Source organism: Felis catus, chromosome F1, assembly GCF_018350175.1.
Source record: "Felis catus isolate Fca126 chromosome F1, F.catus_Fca126_mat1.0, whole genome shotgun sequence".
Taxonomy (NCBI): domain Eukaryota; kingdom Metazoa; phylum Chordata; class Mammalia; order Carnivora; family Felidae; genus Felis; species Felis catus.
In genome coordinates, this window is record NC_058384.1 from 53,685,497 (window position 1) to 53,711,397 (window position 25,901).

At 36.3% G+C, this 25,901-nt stretch overlaps 1 protein-coding gene across 1 annotated transcript in view; it reads right to left on the reverse strand.

Moving 5' to 3' along the window:
- Positions 1-25,901, reverse strand: part of USH2A (usherin) — a 773,795-nt gene that overhangs the window by 568,032 nt on the left and 179,862 nt on the right. The window contains exons 15-16 of the mRNA XM_045048458.1: positions 15,554-15,749; positions 11,455-12,096 (exon numbers count right to left, since the gene is read on the reverse strand). Coding sequence (XP_044904393.1) covers positions 11,455-12,096; positions 15,554-15,749 — 838 coding nt within the window. The remainder of the gene's footprint in view (positions 1-11,454; positions 12,097-15,553; positions 15,750-25,901) is intronic.

A 25,901-nucleotide genomic window follows, 5' to 3' on the forward strand; every position in this document is an offset into this window, starting at 1 on the left:
AACTTTCTTTTTTAAAAGTTTATTTATTTTGAGAGAGAGAGAGACAGAGAGAGAGAGAGAGAGAGAGAGAGAGAATGTGAGTGGGAGAAAGGCAGAGAGAGAGAGGGAGATAGAGGATCCCAACGTAGGGCTCAATGTCATGAACCATGAGATCATGACTTTAGCTGGACACTCAACTGACTGAGCCACCCTGGCACCCCAGGAATTTTAAACTTTCTACTCTCCATCCTTAGGGCTGTCTCCCTAGTTACAGTCACCACTAAGTTTATTTTAGCAAATACTATGAAACAGAGGCAATGGTAAGAGCCTTATATTCATTATCTCACTTCCCACAGCAATGCTAATACTTTAGGTATTATTATTACATCCATTATACACACACACACACACACACACACACACATATATATATATATATATATATATATATATATATGACAACACTGAAGGTTACAAAGGGTAACAAACTTTCTTAAAACAATAGTCAACAAATAGCAGATATAATCATCTCAACTACAGAGGCTGTCTCATCTAATGGCTCCCTCCGGTCCCCCTCCAATCTATTCTTTTTTTTAATGTTTATTAATTTATTTGAGAGAGAGCGAAAGGGAAAGAGAAAGCAGGGGAGGGGCAGAGAGAGAGGGAGGGAAGAGAATCCCAGGCAGGCTCAGTGCTGTCAGCCCAGAGCCCAATGCAGGGCTCAATCTCACAAACCACAAGATCGTGACCAGAGTCAAAATCAAGAATAAAATGCTCAACTTACTAAGCCACCCAGGAGCCCCCAATCTATATTTCATAGAGTATCTGGAAGAACATTTTTCAGAGTGTAGTTTAAATGCCTCATTCCTCTACTGAAAATTGTTTGATGGCTTCCTATTCCCTTTAGGAAAAAAATCCAAATTCCCAAAGCAGCCTCCAGTCGTCCGGGCAGGTCCCACCTCTATCTTCAGCTTCCTTTCACTGCTCATCCCCAACTCATTCTGCTCCAGTCATACTTCTTCCTGTTCTTGACACCTAAAGGCCTTTTTATTGGCATGTCTGTCTGCTGAAATGATTTTGACCTTTCCTTTCTGCTTGGTTCACTCCTACGCCCATCAGGTCTTGTGACTTCCTTGAGTAACCTACCCTGGGAAAGTTTAAATATGCCTGTCACAACTTCATAGCATCTTGTTTATTTACTTTAGAGTGCTCATGAAAATTATAATTAATCTCATTTCACCAGATTGTAACCTCCGTGAAGGCAAGAACCTTATCTGAAAAATTCACCACTGCCTCCCCAGTACCCAGTACAGTGCTTGTCACAAAGTAGGCATTCCCTAAACATTTGATTATACCACACATGTACCAAATTATAAACAGGCATTAATTTCCACAAGTACTATATTTAAAAATACACAAAATTTAGGTTAATTGTAAACCCCATATTTGTTTCTTATAGCAGAAGGAAAGAAAGAAAAATATGATTAAAAACATTTTCAAATTACTTAAAATTTCTTGGACCCGGAAAGTGGAAGTCAATAGTCAGAAACGTTGAAAGGCATTAGACATTAGAATAATGGAGCAGGCGTATGAGGGAGATGGTTCTTGGTGTTGTGTGTATGTGTATGTTTGCACAGAAGCACATGCACACACAAGCACATGCATAATGTTACAAGGAATTTTATTGTAACAAGGGAGAGGGGGATTACAGAAAGATTCTAATGAATAAAGTTCTGACAAATGAAAATGATTTGTATAATTGTCATGATCACTAATTTGGGTATATATCACTGAACCTCAAAGAGAGAAAGAACATGAACACAAAGTGAATCCATTTTGTGTTACTATACTATAGGGGAAAACAAAAAGTAATTGGAATATATTATAAATCTCATTTGAGGCTCTGGTTGAAAACAAGCCATTCTCTCATGGCCATCAACAATTTGTTTTTCTTCTCCTAGGCCCAGACTATTCTCTCTTAGAAAGTTTCAGAAATAGTCAAACAGAAAAGATTGTGCTCAAAGAAAAGGAAGAAACTCAAAATCAGTGCCATTCTAACCAGTAGGAAAGAACTGATACTATAGTAATTGACAACTAGATTATGTCATTTGCTCTTTTGCATCCACTGACAGCAGTTTGCCTTCTATGTGTTTCCGAAATATAGTTATGTAAATTAATATATATATTCACATACATGATTCATCATATAATCAAAGTCACACACTTCAAAGGTTTTTATTTTGAATCCAAGACCATTGTGGCTGTGATTCTACGTATTTTTCCTCCTGTGAAGCTACCTAGGTCCTTAAATTCATGATGATGGCATCATGAAGGTACTAACCTCTCTCCAATTTGGATAAATTACCCATTAACACAGATACTTAGAAGTAGAATTAATTCGGACTTATTGCAATAGCTTCAAGCCACAGAGAATTCGAGAACAATTACGGATGATTTTTACAAGAAATGATTTATTAGATAAATCTGTAAAAACAACGGGGGTATATTTTGTTGTGGAAAATTGGGTTGCCCAACTTTTAGAAAGAAAAAAAATGCCATAGAAAAATCAGAGATATAAGCAGAGAAGAACAAAAATGGGGGTGGGGGGGAAACACACATACAACCAAGGAAGCTGCAACCTGGAGGTAGGTCTTCAAGGAAAAGCCTGCACTGAAACTTGTCTTGGGGTTAATTCCCATCCTCCTCTCTGGAGCATGATTATAAAGGTTAATCCCACCAGTATTTTACTTGTCCTATTTTTAAGCAGTTCTAATTAGGATGACTCAGGTACCTTCCTGCTCAATGATTACTTCTTGCCTTACCTGAATGTGCCTAATTCTAGACCATTACCTCTCCTTTTATGACTTCCAACTATAGAAAACAACATTTTCCCTTCCCTCCTACTTAAACTTCAACTCCTGAGCACAGCTTAAAGACAACTGACCTTAATTTTCTTTAACTCAATACATTTCTGATCTCCTTCCATTAACTCCACACATCACGTTCCACATCTTCATGGCCATAACATTTTAACTGATCTTTTGGAGATTTCTGTCCACGAATGATTTTGTACCACATTCTGAAGTGCGGTCATTAAGACAACACTATTACCTTACATTAGTTAGTGCTGAGAGTTTGCACATAGAGAGCAAAAATCAGCCCACTATGTTTGTGAATTTCCCCAGTTTTATTTTGGCTAACCCTGGCCCCAAACAAGGCAAGTCTGATGGGGAAAACAATGTGTTATGCAGTTAAAGCAAAAAGTCACCCCTATCATAAAATACCATTGCTGTATCCAGGAGAAGACTTGCAGAATCCTTAGAGTTCAAAGTTATTAGCAAGGCAGCTGGTATTATCTCCTGTAGTGGCTATTTGCACAGCACAGCACTGTCCTGGGCATTAAAGAAGAGCCCATTTCCTACCAATGTCCCTCCTGAGGACCATGAACAACCAGGCTTTGCCAAGGTCTTGAAATGGGAGAGAGAAAACAAGTTTAACCCCTAGGCCTTATTCAGAAAAGGAGGGCAAAGCTGAGGCTAAGCACTAATTATAAGCCATTTAGAAGAAATAATTCTCACCTTAAGCCAGAGAATGGACATAGTATTAAGCGAAGAGTCTAGGGAGGAATTTGTAGCTCACGTATACCAAGCAACAAACTTTTTTAGTAATGGTTTTAACAACCAATGTTTTCAGAATGAAGTATAGAGAGCGATGCTAATTTTCAAATAAAAGCAATAATTTTCTTCCATTTGGTAATATTATATAAATATGTTAAAGTTATTATTCAGAGTTGGCCAAATGTCAATGAATGCATCAATAAATATTAATATTATTCATTCCAAGGTATAATTTTCTTATTTAAAAGTTTTTAAAAACTCAAATTAGTTTAGATGTTTTAAAGTCTCTGCTCCTATTCTTTCCTCCTGGACTGCTATACATTCCTTGACTACTTTACCAATTCCTTTTTACTTTTAAAACTCAGCTCAGGAATCATGTTCTCAACTAAGTGCTCCATATCCCCCATTCTTCAAGAATGTATCAGTTCCTTCACTTTACTTCTTATCTGTATTGGGTATTTCTAACATTGCACTTATCACTCTGTTATATTTACATACAGGGCCTTTCCTCCTACAAAACTATGATGCCTTAATATATTTATGATTGTATATCTTACAATAGCATAGCCCCTGGTACATAGTAATGTATCTAGTAGATGATTAGTGGAACAATGGATATGGGAATGAAAAAGATAGATGGCTACATGGGTAGGGGGGTGGCTGGCTGGCTGGTTAGATATCTGTCATCCCTTAAAATATGAGATGATCTCTTTAACATTTTAAAGAAACATGGTAAACATAAGACCATAATGACTGGTCAAAGTAGCCTCGCCTATCAGGAAGGATAGCAGGGAATGTTATATGAATCATGCACAATATATTTAAAATGTAATCTTTGCCATATCAGAAGATGGAAAAGAACTTGAGAAAGAAAATGTCAGTCAAAAACTATGTCTCCTCATCTTAGAAGAAAGAATATACTAACATGCTCATATAAGGGAAAACATTCTATTGGACTTTTCTGCTTTAGAAAAAACCTAGAGTTTTCCTATTTATGTGAATATCCATGAAGGGCTTTCATGTGTGTATTCTTTAAAAATCAAATTCAATAACAACAATGAATATAAATAATGGAGGCTCTGACTGTGTCCTGTAAAGTATAACACATAGATATGTGTACTCACAATCCACAGAAGCACTTTTGCATTCTTTGCCCCCATTTTTCTGTCTCAGTGGTTATCGAATGTTGCCCTCCCAGGCCATTGAAACCATCCCAGAAATGTATCCAACTTAGTCCACAGAGATCATCCCAATTCTAGACCCCTCGGTTCCAGTCTTCATTATCTGATCACAGTAGCCTCTCAGAACTCTGTTAATTTTCATTTTATGATGATAAGTCAGATTCTACACAACAAGAGATCTCCCAGGACCTAAAAGCAGTTAGCCAGAATCACAGATGGGGATGGGGATGGGGATGGGGATGAGCTTGAGGGTGAGGGAACATTACAAACACTTGTAAGGGTACCTCTTTTAACTCACACTCAGATATTTATTGAGTGGTTGATTATGACAAATACACAATTATTCAGAAAAATTTTTTACTCTTTCAGAGTGCAGACTCTAGTCTAGGGTCCATTGGACCTGGATTTGTAAACATTTCTTCTACTCAATTAGAATCATTTTCCCTACTATAAAGTGGGAAAACACTGGTCCTTCCAGCATATAAATACGGTGCATATTAAATGGGACTTTTCAGATAAAACCCTATTACAGGGTCTGGCAAACAGTAGACACTCAGTAAATATTATCTATTATCACCATTGCCATTTTTATGAGCCAATTTTCTATGAAAGTGGGATTTTCCTAAATTAAACTTTAAATAATGACTTGTCAATGTGCTTTTTTTTCCTCCACAGATGTGCCTGAGATTATGGTCCATATTGCTCATGACAAGATTCTTTTCTGGTGGTTTATGAAGGAAGAAGCTCTTATCCTGAGACTCAGGTCTCTTTGTGAAAAACACGTTAATCTGCAAAACTGTTTCACCAAACACGAGGACATGTGGCATATCCGGATCTCAGCTTTGATACACTGATTTTTAATGGAATATCAGCCATCTAATTCCAATTCCATTGGTAGTGTCTTACATGCAATTCTGGTTTATGAGCTCATTACTTAACAAAGATGATATGCTTCTTAATGAAACAAGATACTTTGTTTTAGTTTCTAATAGTCTGTATGAATTATAAAACAAAACCAAAAGTAAATATCAGAGGGAAGCATGAGGAATTGTCCTATTAGCACAAAACATGTCATATGAAGCTGTTTCCATTATAAATTAGCCTTTATTTTATTCCAGAGCTGCAGAGTCCTCAATAAACCCTCTCTGCCTCTGGTTCTCAAGGACAAGGGCGGGTCACTGGCTCAGGATGCCTTGACATCCTTCCCTGCATTTTTCGGCCTAGCCTCTGATTAAGTGCTTGCTGCTGAACGTTACGAGGTCATCCAGCACTGAAAAAACGAACTGGGAAAACATATTTAGTGCTATATTTATTAGTGTGGGTATGTGTACATTCATATATGTACACACACTCCAAATAATTTTAAATTAAAGCATTTTTAAAATACTTAATGGAGGTTAAGCAGCATTTTTAACCTCTGTTCAAGTTATTGAATGGCATATTAAAACCAATGTGGCTCTAATGTACCTTCTAATGTGCACTGCTGCTTTAACAAATTGCCTATAAATTTTAGTTGAATTAAGCCTATTCCTTGTACATTCGTAGTAAGGTTAGGTTAATAATACATGAGGTTTCATTATATGCACCTTCCTTAATAATGTTTTTTAAGAAAGTGGAACAAGAATCTATGGGCAGTAATCTAGTAGGGGCCAGTAATATTTACAACCACAGATGAAAAAGGCAGGCAGAAGTCCTTAGGCTTGCCAGTTCACCCCTCCTACCCCTTACGTCCCCCTCCACCACTCAACGCACCCATGTGGAGCTTCTCCCTGTGGTATGTAATCTAGGTCTCTCAGATGTGTTTAAAGAAGGAGAAAGAAAGCTTCAGATTGCAGTAGTGCATTTTAATGTGTGTACTGCAGAGTTGGCTACTGTGAAACATCCATTTATGATAAAGATACTTCAGGATAAGGGTTCTCTCCCTCAATGTAAATTTCACAGCAAGAGACAATAAAACTGGAAAACAAAATTCAAAGTAGTTTCTGAAGCTAGAATGTAGGACCAAAAAACAAAACAAAACAAAACAAGAGGTCCACAAACACATTAGGACCTTTCCATATGCTACACCCATGTGCACAGAATATGCTGTTTTGCAAAAAAAAAAAAAAAAAAAAAAATCCATTAGATACTTAGACCACTGTTTTCTTTCCTTCCTTGCATAGGGTAAAAACCACATCCTCTCTGTGTGTTTTCAAAGGAGCACACTCACATACTTGCACTATGCCCGTGCCGAAAAAGAACATATGCCACTAGGGTAATTTTTAATGTAAGTATCAATTGGGGAAACACAGATGGAGTACCCACCAGGGAGATACTGCCCTATGTGCCTGGGATAGAGCACTGAACAACATGAGGAACAGCAGTTAGACTTGGAGACTGGAGAGAAAGAAACGATGTAAAGACTTGTGGAAACAAGGTTAGAGAAAGATCATGGACATTCCAGTTCACGCAGGCCATGTTTTTACCCACAGTGATGGGAAGATGATGCAGGACAGACTGATGTGGTTGGACTACAGTTTGCACAGCGTCCCTTTGGCTGCATACTGAGAAGTGACTGGAGAAGAATAAAGAGGAGAAAGGAAGTTTAGGAGGCTTGTCAGCTAGTCCAGGAGAAAGATGAAAATGGATGGGGGTGGGGGCGGGTAAAAAGTGGTCTGATTCTAGATCTATTTGAAGGTAAAAGCAACAGGACTGATTCTGATAGAATAGACAACGGTTGTGGAAACAGAGAGGAATCTGAGGGGAGCTGCAAGGATTTGGCTGAAAAGATCACCAGGGCAGATCACGAGAATCTACCAGGGAAACATTTCAGTTAAGCAGAATCAAACTTTTCCCTTCCCAAATCCCCAAAAATGAGATAAAAGAAAGAGAGAAGAGGAAATGGAGGTGAATGGCAGAGGTCTGTAAGTAAAAGCTAAGCACTTGCAGTGGAGTGACCAACAGTAAGCTGACTGACTCAGGCTGTATGGAGGCTCCAGACATATCTGAAGTCAGGTGTGAGGGGCAGTGAGTCTCCTCCCCAACCAGAAGATTTTCCCTCTTGAATTGTGAGAGCAGACAATGAGTTTTCTCTTTAGAAGTTAAACCAAAGAGTGTTTGGGGTCAACAGGTGCAGGGACAAAGCGCTATAGTAAATGCAGGGATCATAGAGAAGGCTGCCTGTGATAGATGATTTTATGTGTCAACTTGGGTAGGCTCGGTGTTGTTCAGTTGTTTGGTCACACACTAGTCCAGGTGTTGTGATAAAGGTGTTTTATAGATTTTCTCAGGATATAAGAACACTAATCTACAGAAATAAGGGCCCACTGAGTGCTCAGAAAAATTATTTAACAAAAGCATGTCACCATGAAATTTTCAGAAATAAGGGATGTAGAAAGGGTAGATGCTTCTAGAATATAAGAAAGAAAAGGAAAGGAAAGGAAAGAAGAAAAGAAAAGAGTAACCTAATTGACATTGCAAGAGTATAATGTTGAAATAAATTTGTTGAGTGAAAATGATTCTATACAGTGGTAGAATTTCAGATAGTTATGAGTGTGGAATAAAGTTAATTTCAGACATTCAAAATTCTAAAAACACAAACAAACTACTTCTTCCCTATACCCTTCCTCACAAACTACTGAAGTGTGTTCTCTACCAAATACACATATAACATAAGAAAAAAGAACACATCAGATTCAGGAAATGGTATCCAGCAAAGGAGATGTGTAAAGGAAATTCTCAGTACAGCTGATATATATATATACACACATCTCCTATTGGTTCTGTTTCTCTGGAGAACCCTAACACAAATACCCTTGTTAAAACTCCTGATTATTTCTGTGTCTTCAATTAAACAAACCATTTACTGAATGCATGCAACGTACAAGGAACTACACTAGTACCGTGGCTACATGAGTTGAATAAGATAATCCTTGCTCTCAAGACATTGAAACTCTAACAAGGGATATTATCAACTACACAAATACATAAAATACAAGAATGTTTTAAATATAATAATTATTTTCATTAATGATGATGATCTCCATTCTACATTTTCCTTAAGAGAGAAGACAACTTGCCATGAACCTTTGGAGAGAAGTTTTGTGACAACCGTGCTTAGGGAAGTAGCCAGTAAAGTATTATTCTCCTAGAAAACCAACACTATAAATAAATCTCATAAAAGAAAGGGGCCAGAGGAGACCATCAGGGGAAAGAAAAAAGATTATATATGAGTTTCTAATATTTTCATGTTTAAATTTGATTTGTATTTTTATCAAAATTTATATGCAGATCGTTTTAAAACTCAAATAGAATTTAAAGGCTCACAGCTTATCAGTCCATTGCTCCATCCTTCTCCCAGAAATCTCCCTGCCCAGAGCAATCACCTTCAACATTCTTAGATGTTTCTTCTGGCTTTTATTTCTGTATTTCTCAATAACATATATATATATATATATATATATATATATATAAAACAATATTTCTCAATAACATATATATATACATATATATATATATATATATGTTCTCAACAACATATATATATATTGTTCCATCTCAACTTTGAAAATTTAGATTATTGTCTTTCTACATTAGAGGATAAGTATTCAACTTCTTATATCCTTCCTCAATAATCCCTCTATTTGGTTAAATCAATATTCAGAGATTGACTATATGAGTACAGAAATCTACTTCACAGTTATGCTATATAATATGCTTTGATTGGATTTCCTTTCTTGAAAAATTTGCCTTTCATTAGTTTCATAGGAATCTCTTAGGAATTTCTAGGCATCAAAATCCTCCAATAGAACTATACTCAAGAAATCATTTTTGTTGTTGTTGTTGTTTTGTTTTGTTTTTGTTTGGGGGGGATGTTTTGTTTTTGTTTTGCTACTGAATATATGGACTTCAGGAGGATCTGAACCCCTGATCCTCCCATTCTGACTTAAGCCAGCTGATGTCTAGTTCTGTTGCACAGCTATATCCTACGAGCAAAACACTCAATAAGCTTTACAATAGCTAATCACTCAACAGGATATAACATTTGATCTATTAGCTTTGGCTTTTTTTTTAAATAAATGATGGTTGTTTGTGTAGGAGACTGAGTACCATATTTCCAAAATTAGAGATATTAATAAATAGTAAAAGAAAAGTTTCATCTTAGCATATATAAAAAAAAGCGATTGCAAATTTGGAAAGATGATTCGGAAGCCGAAAGAGTGCAAGCAAGGTATTATAGCTTTCACATGGGCCATCCACACAGCTCTCAGTAATATTCCTGTTTTCTGAGATACTTACCACATTGCTCCTACCTGAAATAGTGCCCCCTAGAAGCCATGCTTCTTTTATGTGATCCTGACACTCCTGGCCTTAATGTATTGGCTCAGACATATCCACCCTAACAAAACTGAGTCAGTTAGAATATCCTTCTTGAATTGTAACCACAAAGTAGCTAATAAGTCTCTCTGTATTGCTAGAATGGTAATGAGGTAGACACTTAACCATGCAGAGAGGGAGATACCAGCAGAGTGTGTCCTTCTACAAAGAGAGAGAGAGAGAGAGAGAGAGAGAGAGAGAGAGAGAGAGAGAGAGAATATCAATATGGGAATGAATGATTGAATTAATGGATATATATCAGTGTGAGATTTCTAGTTCCTGAGTCCTGACTGCATTGTTCCATATCAGGTTTTATGGGACAGCCAGTGATAATATAGCCCCCAATTATGTCGAACCTGGTTCAAATTATTTTCTGATACTTACATCTCACAAAGAATGAACTGTTCATCAATTCCATCCTGTCCCTTTGGATTTACTTGTCTCACTGGCCAATGTGAAAGGAAAGGTATGGTTCCATTCCCCTAATCTGGACTCCTTGTCCTGTAAAACAGGATTTCCATCCTACCTATTTCTGGTAGGCAAATCTCCCTTTTGCTTGGCACCATGTTCTTTTTCACAGGCTCAGAAAACTCAGAACTGATTGGGTAGACAGAACCTTAGCACAGCTGTTAAATGACTAAAACATATATATTTATCATGACATTATACTGGCTTTATTATGAAGCAAGTATATTGTTTTGGTTAGATCATGTAGAGGCAAGGAGAAAGCCATGGATAGGGTCCATCTTTCTCCCAGTTGGCAAACACGTAAAAAGAAAGGTACAGTGGGACTAAACAGCCTATTTTATTAATGTGATGTCATTAAAAAATAATTCTAGATGCTCCTTCGTGATGCCAGAACATGTAGCCCATTTAGTAAAAATATTTGGTCAGCTGTATTCAGAAAATCAGTTCATTGCCTGAATATTTGGCATGGTATGGATAATTAAGTCAAGTTTTCCTTTCTCTGGGAAGCAAAATTTGTTCTTGCTTTTATTAGTTTAGATTTTTTTTCAGTTATTAGAAGGGGATTTACTTCTAGTTGAGAAATTAAATATAAGTTACTCTCAATTATAAAATGTCTGATTGGCTGGGATTCTTCTAAAGGGTCATCCCAAATATAGATGGCAACACAGATACACTGAATAATCTTGAACACATTAAATAGTTACATCTGTGTTTGATGATAATATAAACACATCAGTGTTGTTGCAAGTAAATTTTTTAGATGTTACAACCCCAAAATAAAGAAGAATCATCCAATATGGGATAATGAAAGGAGAGTCATTGTGCACTGAAAAGGCAACACATTTCTCTCTTACCTGGTCGACACTGATTACACCTTCTTCCTTGACGATTAGGCAAACACAGGCACTGGCCACTGATTGGGTCGCAAGTGGTCCCAGGTAATGTCCCCAAGGAGTCACACTCACACATCTGGCAGCCTTGAAAATTGCCACTGGTCAAATTGTACCTGTGAGGCTCACACTGATTACAGTGAAGACCTGTTACTCCTAATTTGCAAGGACATTGTCCTGTTGATTTGTCACACAGCAGAGAGCCATTTACTGTCCCAGTCTTATCACAGTTACAAGGCAGACAGAGGAAAGAATTATTTTGCTGGAGGAAGAAGTATCCTTCCAAACATTCATTGCACTGCCTCCCTCCAACCCTGGGCTTACACAGGCACTGCCCTGTCTTAGCATCACACACAGTTCCAGGGAGGGATCCGGCCAGGTCACAGTCACAGGCCTTACAACTGGGGATGTCCAACCCGTAAAAGTGTTCTCTGCAGGTGTCACACTGAAGTCCTCTGGCTTCTTTCTTGCACTCACACTGCCCAGAAAGAGGATCACAGAGCTTGTGCACTGAGCCGTGGAGGTTACACTGGCAGGGCTCACATCCATCATCGTTATAATTTCGGAGAAATTTAAATCCAAAATTGCAATGATCACATCTAAGCCCTGAGGAGAGAATTTGTTTAAAAGAGTGAAAATGATGCTATTTGAGCTTTCAAGGCAAACAATGCTGCTGCCAACATTTAATGCAGACACAAAATGTTGAGTGTTGCCTCACAGGTAATGCCATAGAGGCCCGGTCGTACATTCGAAATATGGTAATAATACTTACTTTGGCAGTAATATACAACTTTATTTCTGTAACATGATTTATGAAATTTTATGACTTAACACAAAGAGAAATGCTTCCTGCAAATGTTGCTTCTCTTACATATACTGGAGATCCTTTTTAACAAATATTAAAATTTTTATTTTTAATTATTTTAACAAAACGCTCACGTAAAAGTATGGTAGACTGAAATAAAATTTCAAAGCTACTCAGAATAATTACTTATTACATTAGTGACTTCCCTAAAAATCAGATGCTCCTACAATATTTAATAAAATGCTAAGCTGATAGCTATTTTGTGTAATAGTATATACACTTTGGACATCACACCTTTAAATAATTAATATAAATAAAACTTATCCAGAGCAATTTTTATTTCAATGCTTTCATATGCCCCTATATTTTATTATTTTCAATTAATATAAATTATGCTCTCCTTGGCTCATAAAGCAATCACATCGCTTGTCATATTGTGTGATTCAGAACATTCCTCTTTAAACACTAAGTAAATTTTGCTGTTATATTACTTCTATTTAAAGGAGTATTACATATATACATTTCACAAACAGAGAAGAATGTTTTATCATCTAAATCTAAATCTTTGACAATTTAGGTTAGTTTCAGGAAGAACATTAGAAGGAAAAAGAATAAAACAAAAATGTTTGAATAGCAAAGGTTGAGATGCAAAATACTTCCTTTAGATAGTTTTCACATCCCCGTGAGTTTAAATAACTGACTACGTGGGGTTGAATCAATTGAAACATTTATTTCAAGCTACGATCGCAATAAAAAAAAATTAGTCCTAAAACAGCAGTCAAAAACACACTCAGGAACTCATATTTAGAAAAGCATTTCTTAAACTGGAAGGAAATGCATAATAGATATGTATATATATGGATAAAAATTCAAGAACTCCAATGGAAGGCAAGTTCTTTAACAGTGATGAATGACTCACCTAAGGCATATCATTTAATTTCAATAAGGAAAATAAAAAAGGACCACTATTGCTGCAAATTTTAAAAATAACTGTATTGTTAACAAGAATTATGACTCATTTTGAACTATTAAAATTGGTCTACATGGATTCATATCATATCAGTTTTAAAAATATGCGCAGTGCTTATTTGAATATGCCATACATATTCCTGACAGGCAATCTATTCCTAACGATACTCAGGAAGGCCTACAGGGCATCACATTCGGTGTTAACAAGTACAGGCAAGTTAGCCCACTTGGCATTTAATTCACATTCTTCTCCCTTTTTATTCTAGATGAATGACCTACTTTAATAAAATTATTGGTGCTAATGTATTTTACTGGTGATAGAATCATTAGTAAGATTTAACAGTTTTGTTAACTCTAACAGTTTGCTTTCCAAAGCATATACAACATACACCGGTATTTTCTGCTTTTCTTCATATTAACAAGGTAAAATTGAATAAGGACATTTGCTAATCCCATTAAAAAAGAAATATACATACATATACACACATATAAACACATATCGAGTTCATGTTTTTATCAAAAATTCTGCATGTGTAGAAATAACTCCAGAAATAATAATATCAAAATCATGATTTAATCTTCAAAAATACATACACTTTCCTACGGAAAACTATCTGGATCAATAAAATAAGACGTGGCAGGGAGGTCATAACACATTCCAAGTAAATAGAAAATTTTGATTTTTCCTTCCTTCATTCAGCTCTGGAATCTAACCATCACAGGAAAGATTCCACTGTTATAAAAAAAATAAAAGTTTCATTGTCTTTAAAGGTCTTTCCTTAAATTTTGTTTTCAGATCATGAATTTAAAATACATATTATAGCATATTAAAGAACAAAGGATGACACATAGATTGAATTCAAAGGTACTGGAATTCACTTGGCGTCACAGACAGCACTTACAAAATGATAGGCTTTTCTTTAGAAGTTACCTATTCTTTTCTTTCCAAAAAGTTAGTTTTTGTGTGGCTGAAATGCAGAAGGGCAAGTTATGTAAATGATTTTGATGTAATCTTTCTTTAAAACAGAAATTTTGTGTCTTATCATTAACCATGTCTATATTTTTTAATTAAATTAAAATGAAATGATTGTCTGGCTGAATTGTGTAAAATGAGGTATGTGTCACTACCTATCTAAAAGATAAAGGATTAGCTTTTGAGTTACAGCACAGAAAGGAAAATGTTATCCAGAATATGTTCATCTGTATGTGTATATGTATGTATGCATTGCGTGTGTGCGTGTGTGTGTGCGCGCGCGCGTGTGTGTGTTTGTGTGTGTGTGTGTGTGTGTGTGTCTGCCAGGCATGTTTTTATTATTATAAGGCTCAGGTTAGTGTTAGGAAAACCACGAAAGACTTGGTGTCTTGAGTGACAATAGAAAGGTAAAGGTCTTTTTTAAACTTCCTATATGAACCAACACATATTCAGTTAAAATACAAGACTCACTTCATCAGGAAACTTTCCTCTCATAATATTCTCATATATCAACATTTCAAAGTGCATTATGTACACAGTGCATTTTGGGCACTTGATAAATTTTGTCCTTATGTGGCTATGGTTCCCCTCAAAAATGCTGGATGTAATAAATTGCTATAATCAAATCTAATTTCTGAAAAATACCTGTGGGAGTAACAAACAAAAAAGCACGTCTTGTATAAAAAAATGATAAATAACACCGAAGGTAGCTGTTTATTATAATCAGCTTGGCACTGAATTACAAAATTAAAATTATGTGGCCCTTTATAACTAACCCTACCAATATACATGATCTGTGGAATTATGTTGACTTATTTTGCATTTCATAGGAACAGTTCAAAGAAATATAATAGAAAAAAATGGAAAGATTTATCACAAAGGACCCTGTAGCACAGAATATTTTGAAAAAATCCATTTATTTTGGTCTATTAAGAAAACTAGCATGGAAATGATTTGCTTAGAACTCATTAAGTATAAAACATTTTGAAAAAGTGCTAATTTTCTAAAAGAAACATCTATGCAGTAAGCAAATTATATTTTTCTATGACTTATTAGTATGGGACCATGTGAACTAATGCATCTACAGAATAAAGAAACTTCTAAAAGGTTGATTAAACTAAGCTTCAAGCTGTAGTTTGATAGAATTATTAATTTAATCATTTTTAGACAGTTAATTTCATCCAAATTGTTTTTTTTTTTTCCCAGCCTGCCTTGAGCAAGGAAACTTGCTTTACTCTTCAGTTAAGAAATCAAATAGAGAATTTTATCCCAGATGGTAATAGAGATGTGACTGTAAACTTTTGCATTACACATACCAATAACATTTGCTTTGCACTTGCACTGGCCTGAATTTTGGTGACAGGTAATATCTCCATCCACTGTCCCAGAGGTATTACAGTTACAGGGACTGCAGCCATCAGGATCCAACTCTTGTAGATTGTAGAATCCATTCTGGCACTGATTGCACTGTCTGCCAGACACACGTCTCTTACAATTACACTGGCCTCCCATCTAGAGAAGATACAACATTTTGTAGAATGATGAACATATCTATTTTTAGATAATTTGCTCATTAGGTACAAGACAGGGAGGGAGGAAGGAAAAAAAAAAACTTTAAACAGACAAGAAGGTAATAAGGTACGTTTCCTCCTGACACAAAACATGGGAAGCTTCAGCAGGGTGAATATATAGAACTGAATGAAAATAACCCCCAAGAAAGTCAGTAGTATGTGACTAAAAGGGAAATGTGGAATTAAGCACTAAGTACCACATAAAGAAATCAAAATATAGTCATGGGGAGACTGAAAATAGACAAGAGCCAGCAGTTAATTTAGTCTCACAATTTTACCTCTCATCTACTAGTTCCCCCTCATCTACTGTCTCGTTGACCCAAACTTGCTTGATACATGCCAGGTGCTTAAACTAAGAGCATATCTTTCTATAATTTATCATCCCATCAGGGTTTCAACAGTGTTTAAAATAAAGTTCTTTGTTAATATAAGCATGTGTGCCTACTGATATTGACCCTGATAACTTTTTTTTAAAAATACAATTCTGTTTTTAGGAACATTTCAGCACATTTATGGCTCATTTGTAACATGACTTAGTTACATTAAGTATATTTAGCTGGTTTATATTGTTATAAAAATGCAAAAATAGTTATTTGTTTCAGAGTAATATCAAGTAAATAACAACTGAAAAAAAGTATTTTTCTTCTTCAAGCTGCTGTTTGAGAATGAAATGCACAAAAGGTATAATGCTTATCTACTATATACATAAATAATAGCATGTTGTTTAAAGAAAGATAAATAGAGCCTAAACTTTCCCTGAGAGAACATATCCATATAAAATGTGAAATTAATATGAGAAATTTAAAAATAACTTAAAGACTTGAAAAAGAGATGCCAATGTAGACATCAAATCAAATCTCTTATAAAATCACTGGAATTTTTCCCTGCTTTTCTTTCAAATGAACTGAATCTAGCTTTCCACATTTGGAGACTGGGTTATCACATAGGGAAGTAACCAACGTGTAGACAGGCATGATTTCATTTACCTTTAATCTCAAGTACACTAAAAACAATCAGGTTGGGGGCCACCTGGATGTGTCAGTGGGGTAAGCATCTAACTCTTGATTTTAGTTCAGGTCATGATCTCATGGTTTGTGGGATCGAGCCCCACATCTGGCTCTGCACTGACAACTGCAGAGCCTGCTTGGTATTCTCTCTCTCTCTCTCTCTCTCTCTCTCTCTCTCTCTCTCTGCTCCTCCCCTGCATGTGCATGCATGCCCTGTCTCTCAAAATAAATAAATACACATTTAAAAAAAGATATCAGGTTGGGATTCACATGTAAAAATGTAGAGAAGCGTTTTTAAATTAAATAATTTAAAGAAATCTATCCCTGCTCCATTCTTCCTCATGTGAGATACAGGGACTCACTGGACTCATTCTGTAAAGATAAAAGAATTGATATATATAAATGTTTAATACTCTGAAAAACAGAGGTTGATACATGTACCAGGTATTGTGGTAGATAATGATGAACTTCAATATCAAAGATGCATATAGATCCAGAAAGATATGCAAAACCATGAATTATTACTTTGTACCCATGTTCCCCACCCCACTCTCACCCAGCCCCATGGAATCCAGACAGTTACTCAAGACAGAGATTTTATGTGGTCTGCAAAAGTAAGTGGCCTTTAATGGTGAATATGTGTTATATATAACCATGAAAATCTAACAGTCCTTTGATTACACACTTTCCTGCAAATAAGATAATACAATTTTACTCCCATTTCCTTAAAAGTTTGTATAATACAAACTTATATCTTCTTTAAGTGTGCTATGTGGTGAAAATGTGGTTTCAAAGTAAGTGATAAAGGCTTTATGAAAAGTTTTCACCTTAATCAGTTTCTCAAAATTCATCTGAAAATACAAATATACTTCTGTACAACTCAGTTTCATTTATATGTTGGCACATAAATCTACTCATCCTCCAAGACCAATTCCTGTCCACCAAGAAGTAGAAAGACAGAAGGGTGTGTTTCTCTCTTTATAAATACACTTCGCTTCTGCACTGCAAAGGAAACAATCAACAAAACTAAAAAGCAACCGACAGAATGGGAAAAGATATTTGCAAATGACATATCAGACAAAGGGCTAGTATCCAAAATCTATAAAGAACTCACCAAACTCCACACCCGAAAAACAAATAATCCAGTGAAGAAATGGGCAGAAGACATGAATAGACACCTCTCTAAAGAAGACATCCAGATGGCCAACAGGAACATGAAAAGGTGCTCAATGTCACTCCTCATCAGGAAAATCCAAATCAAAGCCACACTGAGATATCACCTCATGCCAGTCAGAGTGGCTAAAATGAACAAATCAGGAGACTCTAGATGCTGGAGAGGTTGTGGAGAAATGGGAACCCTCTTGCACTGTTGGTGGGAATGTAAACTGGTGCAGCCACTCTGGAAAGCAGTGTGGAGGTTCCTCAGAAAATTAAAAATAGACCTACCCTATGACCCAGCAATAGCACTGCTAGGAATTTACCCAAGGGATAAAGGAGTGCTGATGCATTGGGGCACTTGTACCCCAATGTTTATAGCAGTACTTTCAACAATAGCCAAATTATGGAAAGAGCCAAATTATGGAAAGACATTTCCAAATTATGGAAATGTCCATCAACTGATGAATGGATAAAGAAATCGTGGTTTATATACACACTGGAATACTACGTGGCAATGAGAAAGAATGAAATATGGCCTTTTGTAGCAACATGGATGGAACTGGAGAGTGTTATACTAAGTGAAATAAGTCATACAGAGAAAGACAGATATCATATGTTTTCACTCTTATGTGGATCCTGAGAAACTTAACAGAAGACCATGGGGGAGGGGAAGGGGGGAAAAGTTAGAGAGGGAGGGAGCCAAACCATAAGAGACTTAAAAACTGAGAATAAACTGAGGGTTGATGGGGGTGGGAGGGAGGGTGGGTGATGGGCATTGAGGAGGGCACCTGTTGGGATGAGCACTGGGTGTTGTATGGAAACCAATTTGACAATAAATTTCATATTAAGAAATAAAATAAAATAAAAAATAAAAATACACTTCCAAAAAGTCAGATTCAACACTTTTATGTTTCCATTCTCTTTGGTTGAATACTTCTACACTAACCCAGTTAAATATTACAACCCTGAAAAGTCATGGGGATGAAAGGTACAGCGTAGGGAATAGAGTCATGGTATTGAACTAGTGTTGTGTGTTGATAGATGGTAACGACATTTGTGGGGAGCGCAGTGCAACATAGAGAGTTGTCAAATCACTATGCTGTACAACTTAAACTAATTTAACATTGTATGTCAACTATACATTAGTAAAAGTCAATAAGAAAGTAAGGAAAATACACTCCTGTAATTGTTATCTCCAGAAAGATAGGTAAAATTTATATTCACTTAAAAATATAGAAAACAAAAAGCCTTAAGAAAGAAGCAATCTGTTAAGGAAAGAGCTTTTGAAAATTAAAAATACAACAGGCAAAATAAAAATCTCAATAAGAAGATTGGAAGAGAAAGTGGAGAAAATTATTCAGAAAGAATAATAACAATAGAGACGAAAAACAAAATAAAAATGGAACATTTCCAGAAAGACAAAAAAATAGAAAGAAAATAAGGGAGAAAATTACCAAAGAATACAAAGTAAACATTTTTGCAGACATGAAATGACAGTTTAAAAGGACTCAACCAGGGGGACACCTGGGTGGCTTGGCCAGATAAACATCCAACTCTTCTTTTTTTAAGTTTATTTTATTTATTTTGAAAGAGAAACAGAGTGTGCAAACAGGGGAGGGGCAGAGAGAGAATCCAAAGCAGGCTCCACATTGTCAGCACAGAACCCAACACAGGGCTTGATCTCAGAACCCTTGATCTCATGAACCATGAAATCATGACCTGAACTGAAATTAAGAGTCTAGCGCTCAACCAACTAAGCCACCCAGATGTACCCCTTTGGACTCCTGATTTAGGCTCAATTTATGGCCTCACGGTTCCAGAGTTTGAGCCCCTCATCAGGCTTCATGCTGACAGGATGGAGCCTGCTTGGGATTCTCTTTCATTCCTCTCACTGTCCTTCCTCCACTCTCTCTGTCTCAAAATAAATAAACTTAAAAAAAAACAGGGCTCAGAATGTGCTGGCAAAATTAATGGTAGGGGGAGGGAAGGACAACATTTGGTAAAATCCCACAAAGCATTCAAACAAAAGGCACAAAAACATCTAGAGAACAACAAATCCAACATGAAAGAAATATAGAATATCAGTGAAGTGTTCTACAGTGTTATAGTAATCCAGAACACTAAATCTTAACTTTCAAATTATGAGTGAAATTATTTTCCAGTCTACATTTCATTACCAGGTCAAACTATCAGTTATCAGTGAAGAAAGAATCACAATACTTTTCAGATATGGAAGGATTTAAAAAATATAACTTCCTGTCTCGGGAATTTCATGGAGGACATGACACCAGCAGATTAAAAACAAAAATTAAACAAACAGGGCCACGTGGCTCAGTAGGTTGAACATCCAATTCAGCTCAGGTCAGGATCTCACAGTTCGTGAGTTCAAGCCCCATGTAGGACCCTGTGCTGATAGCTCAGAGCTTGGAGCCTGCTTCAGATTCTGAGTCTCCCTCTCTCTCTCCCCCTCCCCCATTCATGCTCTCTCTCTTTCAAAAACAAACACTAGAATTTTTTTTAAAAGTAAACAAACCATAGCAACAACAATTCAAGCATGGGATAAAGGGGATGAAGATTCAGAAGTATGTGGAAAGTGTCAGGCTAATGGCGGGGCAGGAGACAGAGAGGGCCATTGGTCCAGACTATATCCAAAGGATGGAACCCTCTGAGAAGGTGGGGCCATACAGATGTACTCATTATACTTGGACATATTAAAAAATAAAAGACTTATAGATATGCATGTTGCAAAGATGTCAGCATTTCGGGGAGAAATTAGGGACAGACTACATAGAAAGCTAAACATATATAAGGAAAGGAGTTATTCAATCTTTAAATTATTAAATTATTAAATCTTTACTAAGGTATTAAATATAGTCAGGATAAAAGATCATGAACATTTTTGAAGACAGAGTCAACATGATTTGCTGACAAATTATATATAACTGCTAAGAGAAAGAGAATTCAAAAATGATAACCATGGGTCTTACCATGAACAATCAGAAAGACAGAGTTGCTGTTAGCTAAGATGGGAAAGGCTATGGGTGAAGCAGATCTGGGGGGAAATCAGGAGATAGGTTTGGGACACATTAACTTTGAGATATCTGCTAGATATTGAGTATTTGATTTAAAATATGGATGTGGAATGCACTTGAGCATTGCCTGCATATTCACAATATTTGAAGTTATCTGCAAGGGAACAGAGGTAGATAGAGGAAAGATCCATAAAGAGGTTCTGGAGAGGAATGGGGATCAAAGGATTTTAACTAATAGTATGTTTATTTGCTTAAAGGGAAAACAAAACACAGGTGTACACATTGATAATGCAAGGAAGGGAAAAGTCAAGTGCAGTCCCTGACTTGCCCACTATCATGGCCTCTCCTTTGGGAAGTTGATATCTACCCATTTCTATCCTTTTACAATACTGAGTCCCTCCCAAGTTAAAGCATTTTCCCTCTTCTCCTATCCTACAGCATTTTATTGTTATACTACTCCACCCTGCAATTCCCCAGTGTCTAACTTATGATTATTATATGCCTATCTGAAAATACCTCTTCCCAGGGTCCTATAAGCAACCCAAGGGCTCTAACCTGATGTATCTTTCCACCTCCCCTGGATCCAACAGGATTCCTGACACATAGTAGATGCCCCACAAGTTTATTTTGAGTAAATGAGCCTTTGATTTTCTCAAGCACTCCTTGGCTTACAACAATATCAACCTTTTCCTTTGAATGCTTAATATATTGCAGGCAGAGTGCTACAATGTTTTATGTATTTTTTTCTACTTATTAACAAATAATACTCTGAGGCATTATAATTCCAAAGGAAAACTAAGTGACTTTTCCAAGGCCTAGCTTAAATGGAAACTGAGGGCTATATATATGGTTGCAACCCTCTGCTTACAGACTGTGCTATTGCGCCTTAGAATTTAACGCTCACTCTTATTCTATGTTTCCTCAACTAAATGGTGTAGGTATAAATTCCTTATTCATCTGGATGTGACATAACTACTAGTCACAGTATAAACTATACTCTGTCCCCAAAATCTACCTGAATCTTGGCAATCTATAAATGAGCATAAATATTCCTACATCTGTTGTCAGGATTAACTGAGATTATTAATTTAAAAGTATTTAGTATCATCTCTGGAACAAGTGCTTGTTAAAGATTAGCTATGATGATTACTATGCAGATTTCACACTGATGTTGAACAAATAGTAGTAATTGAACAAATTCATCAAATAACTGATAGTCAAACTTTTTTTTTCATCCTTCCAGAATACTTGAGGGATGTGTGGCAAGCACTTGCAAAGTAAAAAGGCCTGTGCCTTTGCATCCTGTGGAAGGGCACAGAAAGCTTTGGATGCTCCTTCTCTTCTCTCTTTTGCTCATTCTACTCCAGGTACATAGCTTCTTTTCTGTTCCTTGAACACATGAGGGATGTTCTCACTTTAGGATACTTGTACAGGCTGTGCCCTCTGCCTATGATTCTTCACTTAGATTTCCACACAACTAACTCCCTCACCTCCTTCAGTCTTTAAATCAAATGTCACCTTCTCGTTGGGATATGTCTTGACTATATATCTAAAATCGCAAGCCCCTTCCTTAAATGGCACTCCAGGTGTTCTACATTGTCCAACTTCTTCCTTAACACTTAGCAAATAAACTTACTTATTTTTACATTGACAGATTTTTGTCTCTCTCATCTACTCCCCAAACCACATTATGATGGAAACCTCACAACAGCGGATTAGTCATTTTACCATGTTTGAAATGCAGGACACTTCATTTTATAGAAGATGAAACCAAACCTTAGACAGTCAGTGGCCTCACTGCCAAATCGATGCTCGTGGCCATTTTGCTAAATTCACTCTGCTTGTGATAAGCTACAAATCTAATAATAACAACAGTGAGGAGTTGTTATCCTGGACCCAAGGAAGACCCATTCCTAGACCCAAGGAAGGTCGACGCAATGGTCTGTGCCTGCGAGGAGATGGACGCACAGAGAAGAATCAGGCAAGCATTCCAGTTATTATTTTGTGAATTTCTCTGAATAGCACCGATGTTTGTTAATGACTGCCATAACACTCCCTGGTGACCACACTCAGGACCTCTTTATTGTGGATCATACTGCAAAGGCCTCTGTACCAGGCTATGTAGCAAGGGTGCACACATGCAGTCAAATGTGTGACCACTGAAACAATGAATTTGCACAGATACCAGTGACAGTAGAAAAGAGTAAGATTCTGCAATAATTAGCTTCGCTTTCTCAGCTCTCCTCTACATCAAGAGATGAAATTCTGTCAGGCTGATTTCAAGGCATTGGATAATCCTTACATGAATTCCTTTGTGTTTAATGAAAACATGAAGTATGATTTCAAAATTAATAAATTAGGTGAGCATAGTCAATATTTATCAGAGGTTCTCTATGCAATAGACACTGTATTTTAAGTAAGTTAAAGCAACACTTCTTAAACAGCAGAAATATATGTCTTCCTATGTACTCATTTGGCTGGTGGTAGAAAAAATCTAATGTTCTGTAGATTACATCTTGTCACTGAACTCACTAAAAGCCAATGAGATAATGTTGATGTTGCCATGCAAAGTAAGAACCTGAAAAGCAAACTCAAAAGTTTAAGAATAGGAAGTCTGCCCTGAAAATTAAATTGGATTTGGAGAGTATTGTTTGAACAGAAAACAACAGAAAAGAAATACAAATGAGGGAAAAAAAATACATCTTTTAAGCAGTAGTACATTCTCCAGAATAGTGTTTTCTTTTATAGAGACTATAGATTTTTATAGAAATTCTTTAATTCATCTTTTCCCTGTTGAGGAACTCATTGATTTGCATAGTTACTCAACAAATGTTTATTCACATACAACAACACAGTATGTATCTCGTGAGTCTTACAGAAGGTCACATTACAAGAGAAACACCTCTCAGTTTCTACTACTTTTCCCCTCAGAATGGTCATCATTACCCAGAAAGGGCAGACAGGATGATTTCTATGAGTCTATTCCTCTCCCTTAATCTATTTAATAGACTATCAAATTAATTTTCTTCCACTTCAATTCTGATAACGATACTCATATAGCATGTTGTAGGTAAAATGGATTCAGAAAATAAAATAAAATACACTTTCTGTACAAAATTAAAAAAATTAAAATCAAGTAAAAGTGTTTTTATTTTTTATTATCACCAAGTACTAGCAATTCCAAACAAAGCTTGCAATACATTACTCTTCCCCATTGGGGTGGACTGCGTCCACTGCCTCCTCCACACTAGGAACACCGTTATGTCGCTTCTGTGCTCACGGATATTCGATAGCTCCCTGTTGCCTACCTAACAAAATCCAAATTCCACAATGTGGCCTCATCATGCCTCTCTGGTCTCTCATAACATTACTACTATACCTCAGTGATGGCCCCAGAGTTTCTATAGGAAGGGCTGGATGGCAGCAATCTGGCTGGAAATGTCATACAGGCATTTGCTTTGTAACTACATTTGCTGCATTTCGTACATTTTTTTTCTTTCTTCATTTTGTACTACATCTGACCTCTGATACAATTTTGAATAGAAGTTGTAAGAGAAAACATCCATGTTTTGTTCCTGATCTTAGGGGGGACACGTTTAATGTTTATTGTGAAGTATGCTGTTAGCTGGAAGTTCTTTGCAGATGCCCTTTTCAGACTGAGGATTTTCTCTTCTATTTCTAGTGTATAGCATATATTTATCATGAAAGTGTTTTGATTTTTTCAAAAGTTTTTCAACACCTATTGAGATTATTATATGGGATTTCTGTGGCTATTGCATTTATTGATTTACTTTTTTAAAATGTTTATTCTGAGAGAGTGCCCACTAGCATGCATAAGTGGGGAGACAGCAGAGACAGGGAGGGAGAATGAGAATCCCAAGCAGGCTCCATGCTGTCAGCACAGTCTGACATGGGGCTCAATCATACTAATGGTGAGATCATGATCTGAGCTGAAATCAAAAGTCCGATGCTTAACTGACTGAGCCACCCAGGCACCCTGCATTAACTGATTTTCAAACATTAAACCGACCTTGCATTCTTGGAATAAATGCCAATCAATCATGATACATTACCTGTATTATATATTGCAGGATTCCATTGGCCAATATATTATTATTTTACATCTATGTTCACGTGGAATACTCACATGAACTTATTTTTAAATGTTTTATCAGGTTATGAGATTAGGGTTAGGTTGCCCTCATAAAATGAGTTGGGAAGTATATACTATTCCTTAGTTTTCTGAAAGTCTATGTATGGCTGATTTGATTTACTCCTTTACGTTACTGATGAATTCACCAGTGAAGTCACATGGACCTCAAGTTTTCCTTCTTGAAAGGGAGTTTTGAAATTTGAATTTTGATTGCAAATTCAGTCTCTTAAATTTGTATCAAGTATTCAGATTTTCTATTAGGTTTGTATTAATGTTCTATTTCTTCTTGTTTTAGTTTAATGTTAACTTGTCCATTTAAGATGCCAAAGTTATTAGGAGAGAGTTATTCATAATATGAAGTGTTTGTAGAATATTCTGTGATATCCTTTTTTTTTTTTTTTTTTTTTTTTTTTACAATTTCTGTTGTTGGCAGTTTGCACTTTCTTATTGATCAGTTCATCAATTTTATTAATCTTTTCAAGGAACTAACTTTGAGTTTGTTAATTTTCACTACTGTTTGCCCAATTTCTATCTGGCTGATTTTCAGGCTTCCTTTCCCCCTTTCTTCTACTCACTTTGTGTTTAGTTTGCTTATTTTTCCTTTCCCATCATGAATGACTTTGTCATTCATTCCTTATCATTAGGGCCTCTTTTCCCAGTTTTTTTAAGAGACTAAAATTACTCAAAAAGGACCGAGTTTGAGTAAGTATAGGAAAAGCTGAGGTAGTGCAGTTGAGCATTGT